Source organism: Solea senegalensis, linkage group LG16 (assembly GCF_019176455.1).
Source record: "Solea senegalensis isolate Sse05_10M linkage group LG16, IFAPA_SoseM_1, whole genome shotgun sequence".
In the NCBI taxonomy this organism is placed as follows: Eukaryota; Metazoa; Chordata; class Actinopteri; order Pleuronectiformes; family Soleidae; genus Solea; species Solea senegalensis.
The window spans coordinates 17,898,516-17,908,789 of NC_058036.1; the positions used below are offsets into that span (position 1 = coordinate 17,898,516).

The window sequence follows — 10,274 nt, forward strand, 5'->3', positions numbered from 1 at the left end:
GTCAACTCTTTCTTCTCGTTCAAACAGAGACGTGACTCACGTCCACTGGATCTCTTAATCAAATCTGGTTGGAGCAGGACTGGACTGAAATTGAACCAGGGTTTGACAAAATGAAAGCTCCAGCCAGAGAGAGAGAGAGAGCGAGAGAGAGAGTGGCCTCCTCCTGCTTCATTAGCATGTTTTGTCCCCCAGGAATGGCACTTTTGTGGCTCTTAATTTTATTTCCCTAATCTCATTTACACTCAAACCCAACCACAGCTGCCCGAGCCGGGGCTCGGCTTGGAGTGAGGAGCGCAAAATGTGACAGGAAAGCATAGAACGTTTTTCTTATTGATGTATACAAACTTCATAAATATGAGATGATATTAGTAAAAGGGTGTGTTTTTAATGTGCTATGTGAGCTATGTCGCTCTGGACGTGAACTGAATCTTGGTGGCGTGACAAAGAGTCACAATGACGTGCGACGTCGAGTCGTCCTGTGACATCCAGGGCGTGCTCCTCTGAGGTTGTTATGTTTTGGATCGCGATAACAGTGAATATGCAACGCTAGTGATCGTGATGAAGAGGTGACTGGGTGTGTGTAGCATGTGCCGCCTCCTCCTCCTCCTCTGTTTTGCGTGAATGCCAAGAAGAGTCTGTATCCAAGTGAGTAAAGCAGAGAGTGTCAGCGTGTGTTGTTCAATGGAAGCTCACACTGCTTTGGCAACACAAACACACTCACACTGCTCTTGTCGTGTTCAAAGACAATTGGGTGAATCTGGAATGTGATAGAACAAGGATTTTCAAATGTGACACTGTGTTTACCGATCAATCACGTGCTTCCCTTTGGTCTAAAAGTCCTTAAATAAGGCTTTTTTTTTTACATTAGCCAGCTTTGAGTGTATAGTACTCACACCCTGTCCAAAGAAAATGGGGCCTTTGTTTTGGTCAAAACAACCCCACTGCGTTTGTTTAGCAGGCTGCACTACACGCTGATCAGGTGACTCGGCAAATGGCGTCTTTAACCTTTTCTCTCTGGATGTCAGCACCTAGTGTTAAAAATAAAATGCCTACACAGCACTTTCCCTCCTCACGCCACACCAGAACAACTGCTGAATATAGACGGTGAAACCTGAGGGGCAACAGGAGGTGGCAGACTTCTTAAAAAGATGCATTAGAAAACATAACAAGTGTTTTGTCCTCCAGGATTTCGAACAGGGGTCTCAAACTGTGGCCCTGCAATCGATTTCATGTGGCCCTCCAAACAATATCTAGTTGTAACGAGTCATTTCTATATGTTTTTATTTTTAAATTAATAGATTAATTTTGCATCATAAATGTGTTTTCTTTTTATTGTTGCATATTAAAACAAACACTTATATTTTAAAATGATCCAATCCAACTTTATTTGTAAAGCACAAAACAAACAGAGTGGACCAAAGTGCAGAATAATGGATAAAAGACAGAAAAGCTCACACGAGGCAAAAGTACATATAAAAAAAAGTAATTAAATCAAATAATCAAATAAACCAGTAAAATACAACACAAATATACATTAGCCTCATGTGGCACTCATAAAGACAAAACATGTCTGAGTTAGCGTTCACCTCACTATTGACAATAGATAAACAAACTTCACTGATTTGCATTTAGCTTTTTGTTACTAGAATAGAGGTAGTATTTTTGAAAGAATTGTGCTTCCCAACCTCATTTTCCCCTGAGTTGAGAATTATCTTCATTCTTTTCTTTGTTGTGTGCCCACCAGTGACACTTGGTCCCGTTAGCATAACTGTTAGCAAAGATGGTGGACACAATGAAAGGAAAATACAATTTAAAAAGCAAATAAACCAGTAAAATACAGCACAGGATGGAATGAAATAGGAAAAAGGCTCGAGTCAACAGGTTAAAAGCTGGTTTTAACTCTAAAATAAACTAAAAATGCAAATAAAACACAACACTGGGTACTGCCACAGACCCCAAAAGAGCATTTGTTTTTAGGAATCACTGGCATCTAGTGGTGAGGTTGCGTATTGCAGACTGCCACAGCCTGGCTCAAGGTTGTGACAACAACACATATGACTTAGAAGAAGGTGTCTGTTTCAAAGAACTGGAAAGGAAAAGTAAGTCTTGGTAGACTGGGGCGGAGCGAGAGAGACACGCTGAGCGCCACCAGCTAAGATAAGACCCGATCAGACCAGGTGAGGTGAGTTTCCCCTCTTTTATTCTTCTTGGCTCAGCCCAAGCTTACAGGAGAACCTACAGTACAAAGCAAAGATCTTACTTCAGAGACCCGAACTATCAATTTCAATCCTTACAAGTCCTGCACTGCACTGTGGACCTTTAAGGAAGTTTAAGATGATAAACATCACTCGCTGGTGATCATTTCTTATTTTTAATGCTCATGTGGACCTTATGGCCTGGTAGTGCCGAAGATAAAACATAATTATTGTAAAATAGCTGACAGGCATCGTGGTTTATGATCAATTCCAGGGACTTTTCACATAACAATGAGACCTTGTGATTTATGAATCCCTGTTGGATTTTCCTCACCCGCTGTGACTTTAAAGATGGCCCTGACATTGCGAGGACTCTGAGATTATTCTCAGGTATTCTGACTCACTTTCTTAGCCAGAATCAAAAGGCCCTGGAGGTTTTTCCTGCCATTTTCCTCTGGAGTGTGTTTTTGTTTTGTTTGTTTTTTTTCTCTCTCAAAGAACAGGAAAGGGAGCTCTGTTTTTCCCACACACTCGCAGAGGTTCAATATCAATGTCATTTTAGAGACTGCAGGCCCACAGTGAAGCAGCTGCACGGGCATTGTGATGCTCGTTGTGTGCCACAATGCCCGTGCAGCCGAACAATGCTGATAGTGCCTTTGCAAAAGTATGACGTTGAAGCTTCTGCGTGTCAGTTTTAGTGAGTTTTTCTTGCTGTTGATGTTGTTATTCTGCCTCTGTTTGGTCTTGGGGAACAAATTGTGAACATTATGTGTATCCTTCACCTTCACGTTCCTTTTTATTTCAAGCAACGACAAAAATCATCATCAACAGGCTCCAGTTAACACCTGCTTCACTGCCAACATGAATCAAATATTCCCCTTTGTGTGTGTAATGGCGGGGAATGATGCTTTGTGTTTGTTTGGAAGTTGTTTTCCCCCTTTGAAAAGATCACGTTCTCATGTTAATCAGCCAATTGCGACAGAGTTTCCTGTTTGAACAGATTCTAATCGCGCTCTGTAAGAACGTTTGGTGCGGCGTGGATTGATGTGGTGCCAATTGAAACTAAAAATTAAAACCCACACACAGATGCATCAAAGGCCAAAGGGTGAGATCCCTGTTGATATTGTTATTAGCTCCCTGTGATGCAACGGATCAAACATTCAGATGTTTAGTCACAGTAGTTTGTTTTCATTTGTATGTTGTCGACAAGAGACCGGGGGCTTCTTGTCTCGTGTATTTTTGTGTAAATAGTCTTTAATTGAAATGATAATTCTGCATTTATAGTCCTAATCTCGCCCATGACAAAATCTGTGCAACATCTGGTTTTCCACACATAAGTGTGTGAAACAGGCCTGTTTCATTAGCCTCACGTGGCACTTTGCATTTAGCTTTGTATTACTAGAATAGGGGTAGCATTTTTGAAAAATTGTGCTTCCCAATCTCACATTCTTCATTTTTCTTTTGCTACGTGTCCACCAGTGACACTTGGTCCCGTTAGCGTAGCTCTTAGCAAAGATGCTGGACACAATAAAATTAAAAAATCAAATAAACCAGACCAATACAACATGGAGTGAAATAAAATAGGAGAAGGCCAGAATTAACAGGTTAAAACTCGGTTTTAACTCTATAATAAACTAAAAAGGCAATTAAAACACAACACAAGGTGAAATAAAAAGGAGCTAGTGTAAGGCTCGAGTATAAAGATATTATATTGGGTTGTAACATATCTTAAAATGTAAGTATTTTTGAAAAATTGTGCTTTCCAACCTCAGTGTATTGAGAAATATCTTCATTCTTTTCTTCGTTATGTGCCCACCAGTGACACTTGGTCCAGTTAGCATCACTGTTGGTGGACACTGTGAATTGAACTAGGGAATCCACACTTTATAGCACATACTGTGTTAAAAATCATTTTAAATAAGAAGTGTACTTATCTTTATCAAAGTCTCTCGTGCTGAGACTTAGAGAGCGTGTATATAGCTTATACTATAAAGCTATTGCAAACAGCAAAACAACGAGTTTGGCTCCGTCCACAGACACAAAAGTGCTTTATGATCACGTGCTGATTGAGAGGCAAAGTTTCAGCACCTCTAAATGTGTGTTTAATCAAATCATTTGTAAATTCATTCTAAATTCACTCTTGTCGGACAGTTTTGCTGCAAATGCATATATTTATTTGTATCCCAACACGAGAGCTTGTTCCTGACCCCACTGCAAAGGTCTCTGGAGGGTAGAGGGAGATTAGTGTGCCGCTCCTGGACTCCTGCCAGGGTTTAATGGAGCAGTAACTAAACTGACAGCGACGCTCGCCGACCAACAAAAGGCCCCCAAAAACGCTCCAGCTTTACTTAAAAACTGGGACAGGCTGGTTTACCCTAAGCCGGTTCAGATCTCAAACGATGCAATAACAGTTATGAATTTAATTCAGATTAACTGCAAATGCTCTGATCCAACACAAAAAAAAAACAAAAAAACAAAACATAAAAAAAGGCAAGGAAGTATATCCTGATTCACACGATCACAATGTATTCACGGTCAGAGTTTATGCTTTCCTGCAATAACTGCTGGCTGCGAGTCAAGAATGTGAACAACAGGGGGTTTGGATAGGAGGTAGGGCAGAGGTGGCGGAGAGTCGCACACATCTGAATTCCCATGAATCACTGGGAGCATGACCAGTAAGGTGCTGGAACTCAAGTTGACCTGGGAAGCAGTTATACCGCAGGTTATACCAACTCACAATAATTGGGGTAGAAATGAATTTAGTGAAAGAGCACAACAACAACTGGGTGCATATGGAGCGTGTTACAGAGGATGAATCCTTGTCACTTCAGTGATCAGCTGCCGTTCCCTCTTTGCTTCTGCTGGTGCTGCTATTGTCATGGGCTGTACGACAATAATCTAAAATTAGATGCTTGTTTCGATGTTGTTTCGATGGTAGCGATGTGGTGCACCAATAACAAGGCTAAACATGATGTTTATCCTGCCTTTGTTTGGTCTTCGTGAGCAGGAACCACGATTGTAACATGCACCCTTCGTCTGGGGATAATGGGCTCTGTCAGGCAATACTATCAGACCTGCCTGAGCGTGCAAACACTTCTACGCTCATAAACACAGACAGATTCATGTGCAGCTGGTACGCCTTAAGGCCCTGGTATACTATCGCGGCCCCTGGTATACTCGCGCGTCAGGATCCTGTAGTATCCCGCTTCAACATCGGGCGGCGGTACAAGTCTGCACGCAGGGAATAGGACACATTCCTACCAAAGAAGAAGAGAACAATGCCACAGCTCCCTCAGACACGTCTGGTTCACAGCGAGTAAAGGCTTCAAATTAATCCGCCACAATCTATGTTCTGTGTCAAATTCATGTAAGCAGGTCACACAACCTTTGACACCAGGCTGGAAACAGTGTCAGAAGATTAGGATGAATCTATCGTTTGTACCCAGACTTTCTCCCCGTGTCAGCTCCAGCTCTCCCCGCACCCCGACCCTCATATGGAGGATAAAAAAATGGATGGCTATTGTACGTAAAGCAAACGACCCGGTGTGTCCTGGCTGTGTGACTTTCAACCACCTCCGAGAGTGTTGCCATCATGTGGCGCCCGACCCGCTCTAATCCTCACCACTTAAGACCCCATGCAGTATCTACTTAAAGTGACATTATGCCGGATATGTTATGCAAATCGGTTGTTTATCGCCTCGTCTATGTGTCGGCCACTTGTTTTGTGCATTGTCTATCATGTCCCGTGTTGATCTTTGGCTTTAGGGGGGGCGTAATCTTTTATCACCTCTCTGAGAGATTGTTGCTATTGTTGCTGTGGGTTGAAACTTTGAATATTTGCTAAAAGAAAATAACAGTTGCGGTGTATTGAACATTGATGCCATGACAGTCAAGTCAAAACGACTGAATGACTATTTCAAACACTGTGTGATATTATTATATATATTATTAGGGGCCGAGCGCAGTGGGAGACCCTTACTAAGCAGATTACCCTGGTGAATCTGTGTCAGGATACATTTCTACATACAGGGAGTGAAAATGCACACACAAAACATGTTTAAGTCATCAGTGTAAAGGCATGTGCATAACTTACAAGCACTTGCTGCACTGTCGAGCACCTCGCTGGTCAATCATTCTGTGATGACGAAAGAGGAAAATGATTTTGGCATGCCGAGATATTTAAAGACGACTTCCTGTGTTTGACATTTACCTTGGATTAAGGAACAGCATTGTGACTCACAATCCTCTGTCAGAGGTGAAGCTTGCACGGGAGGCGAGGTGGCAACACAACTTTCATTGGGGGGGAGGGGCGGGAACAGATGTTGTCCTCTTACTGTGGGGAATAAACGCCATCACTCACACTGCAGGTGGTGGGAAAAAAGGAGGGAGAGAGAAGGGAAGAAGAGAACGAGTGAGTGAGTGAGTGAGAAACAACGGCAAACAGGAAGTGGAGACCTTACAACACAATGCTCGCAGAGTTTCCTGCAGGCCCGAGACAGATAAGGAACAACACTTTGTTTAAAGCTGCCTTTTTTACCCCCAAACGTTTTCCCACTCTGCAAAACCATGTCTTATATAATGCTCGTACAAAACAGCCGTGCAACGCCACAAGGATTGTGGGTTCTTGATCTCGAGATAATATCAGCGGTTTGGTTCTATCACCTGCATACTTTAAAAAACAACAACACAGTGACCCCTCGGCTTTGCCCTGTGACCTTTTACATGGTCAGAGTTAAAGCCGCTTTCTGGTTTTCTAGAGATTTTTTTCTTTCAGGAGAAATCACACATTTGTGTGATATGAACATACTCGTGTTCAGGGACCTGACAAAGCTGTGCTGACACCAGGTTAAACGAAGGTATGAAAAATTGCCTCTGCAACTCTGCAGAAGAGGACGCTGGAACAAGGCCCCCCTCTGTTGGCCGGCAGCGGTTTTACCGCCATTCATTTATCAGCAGTGCTGCAGTTTCAATGCACTGCAGGAAAAAAATACTGTAAATGCAGTACTTTTGTTTTTGCACATTTCCCATTGATTTAAGTGCAATCTGAGGCAAGGCAAGGCAGGCTTATTTGTACAGCACTGTTCATACACAGGGCAAGTCAAGTGCTTTACAATGGCATACTGTAGAAATACATGAAGAAAATCATTAAACATTACAATTGAAATAGTCATTAAAATGATGAGAGATAAAAGTGTGCATTTAGAAGACAAGAATGAAGTGATAACTAGATGATTATTGAAGAATTTAAGAAAAAGCTGCAGTAAGCTTTCAGTTTCTCTGCCCCCTCTGCTTGGAATACCCTCCAAACTGAACTTAAATTGCAAACTTTTATTTCACTGGGAGCTTTCCGCTCCATCTTAAAAGACAGACAACAGAAATCCATTGAACAGTGCCTGTGTTCTTAAATTGTTACTGTGACCACAACTCTTGCACTTTATGTTTGTCTAGTTGTACTTTTGTATTTCCATGTTTGTATTGTAGATGCTGCCTTCCAGTTTTTTATTTAACTATGATGTGTGCTGCTGCCTTTCTTGGCCAGGTCACCCTTGTGAAAGAGATCTTGATCTCAATGGGTCTTTTATATGGTTAAATAAAGGACAAATAAAAAAAATAATCATGGTTTCAGGGTTAGAGTTAAGTGGTAAAGTCTTGAAGATATGTCAACAGCAACACAATCTCTACAAAAATGTACCGCCGAGTGTCTTTTAGTGTCAAAAAAGCTGTTGGTCTTAGTATTTTTACTGCATAGAAACAAGAAGATTGAAGCTGAAGTGGAAGAGAAGAAGCACAGATATTTCTGTAAGTATTGATTCAACTTTTTAGGAGTAGAAAGTACTGAGTAAAAGTAAAAAGTCTTCAGAAAGCAGTAAAGATACCTGAAAACCCTACTTAAGTACAGTAACAAGAAGTATTTTTACTTCATTACTTCCCAAATCACTATAGATTACTTTAATGCCACACTGTAAGCTCTCTAAAGCCAGAGGAGCTGACCTTTCACAGTGGTCGTCCACTCTCTCTCTCTTGGTGGGAGTGACCATGCAAATGTGCATCAAAAGGAAACAATCAAAGTGTTGGAGGGATCACTCATCCCATTGGCTGCCTTTGTTCTTTCAAATCGAGGTGTCCTTCCACTCTTTATTGGCACCAAGAGGCCCCCGGGGTGGGGGGAGTGAGGACATCTTTTACAGTAGAGCTGCTCTCCTGCATGGATTCACTGGGACGATGGAGGAGAAATAATGCAAGCAAATAATATGGAGCAGGCTTGTCAGAGACGAGACAAGGCCCACAGGCCGAGGGAGGAACTGAGTTGCATGCTGGTGGGTGATGGAGCTGTGGGGAAAAGCAGCATGATTATTAGCTACATCTTCAATGGATACAACAGCGAGTACAGGCAAACGGCTTTCGATGTCTTCACCGGTGAGTAAAGGTTACTTTATTTTTTTGTTAACGATCAGCAGCTGCTTTCAAACATGAAAACATTTCATATTCCTGCTTGACTCCCAAGGTTTGGTTCACGTGAACGGCGTCCCAACACGCATCAAACTGATCGACACAGCCGGACAGGTACATGTTCCACGCCATCATATTATGATTTATTCAACACTCAAGCTTTAGTCCTCCTGATCCTCATCTGTCATTGTGTGCTCTGTCAGGAGGAGTTTGGTCATCTACGGTCTCTGTGCTATGCCCACGTGGACGTCTTCATCCTCTGCTTCAGCCTCGTCAACCCTCGCTCCTTTGATAACGTCGCCTCCAAATGGATCCCACAGATCCGCGCAGGCAACCAAACCTCTCCAATAGTTCTGGTGGGAACGCAGTGTGACCTCAGGCACGACGTGGAGGTCCTGATTCACCTGCACCAGCAGCGAGGCACCAAACCAGTGCACTTCCGCCGAGCTAGAGGCCTGGCTCGCAGGATCCGAGCTCACGACTATGTGGAGTGTTCGGCGCTGACACAGCACAACCTCAAAGATGTGTTTGACTGTGCTGTGTCCGCCGCCATCAAGCACAAGCACACTGACACTCGATCTAAAAAGCAAAGTCTGCTCAAAGGACTCAAGGTGTTTTGTGTTTCTGGATGGAGGAAACTCTTCAGATACATCTGATGTAGTTGTGATGGGCACTATTTCTTATATTTTAATGAAAACATGCAATTTTTTTTACAGGCCCTACAATCTCTGTGACCCTGTGAGAAATGTAATCTATTCTGCTCTTTTCCTCTCAATCCTTTCCTTTATGTGTTGTTTTTGTCTGTTGTTGTTGTTGTGTTGTTCATATTTTTCTGTACGAGTCAAGGTTTTTGAAATAAAGGCACTGTTAGTGGCTGGATAAATGTAAAACAGTCACTTTTAGATGCTGCACTGGAAGATAAATGTCAGTGAGGAAATGGAGGGAAAACAAAGTGCCATTTAGGACAAATGGTCACCTGCTGATGCTTTGAAGTGCTGTGTTTACAACACAAAAGCCATTTAATCTGGCTTGCAGAGTGTAAACTCATCCTGAAGCATTTACAATTATCTTTAAAACCACCCACCAATCACAAATTTCCTGAGATACAATGGCGAGATACAGTTTAATTACTGATATGAAGTCATTTCAAAATAAACTGCATTTATTACACCTAAATGTATTCATCTGAATTTATTTGAGCTTTCTCTAACAACAGCTTACACTTACACGATGATAGTATTATTATTATTATTATTATTATTAATAATAATAATAATAATAATAATAATAATAATAATAATAATGATGATAATAATAATAATAATAATAACAATAATAATTACTATCATTATTATAATAGCATACATTTATATAGTGCCTTTCAAGTGCCTTTCGGGCTGTAACAATTTGTAACGATTATTTCCGTAATCGATTTATCTGGCGATTATTTTTTAAATTGAGTAATCGTTGGTCCACAGACCAAAATGATTCAGTTTTTAATGATTTCTTTGTTATATGGAGCAAAAATTCACATCTAAGAAGTATTATATAATAATATAATATAAAGTATTTGTATTATATTATATTTTATTATATTATTTTATATTATATTAACAACAAAAACATTTG

The 10,274-nt window shown here is 41.3% G+C and overlaps 1 protein-coding gene across 2 annotated transcripts; it reads left to right on the plus strand.

Annotated features, from left to right (window-relative positions):
- Positions 1–6,610: 6,610 nt before the first annotated feature.
- LOC122783058 (rho-related GTP-binding protein RhoV-like) lies at positions 6,611–9,815 on the plus strand. 2 transcript variants are annotated; one of them, XM_044047705.1, is made up of 4 exons: positions 6,611–7,051; positions 8,316–8,612; positions 8,701–8,759; positions 8,849–9,815. In XM_044047705.1, the coding sequence occupies exons 2-4, from the start codon at positions 8,432–8,434 to the stop codon at positions 9,299–9,301; spliced, it is 693 nt and encodes a 230-aa protein (XP_043903640.1). In that variant the 5' UTR covers positions 6,611–7,051; positions 8,316–8,431; the 3' UTR covers positions 9,302–9,815. The 2 variants fall into 2 exon arrangements, with proteins under 2 accessions (XP_043903640.1, XP_043903639.1); XM_044047704.1 differs by lacking the exon at positions 6,611–7,051 and having other exon boundaries at positions 7,791–8,612.
- The last annotated feature ends 459 nt before the right edge of the window (positions 9,816–10,274 follow it).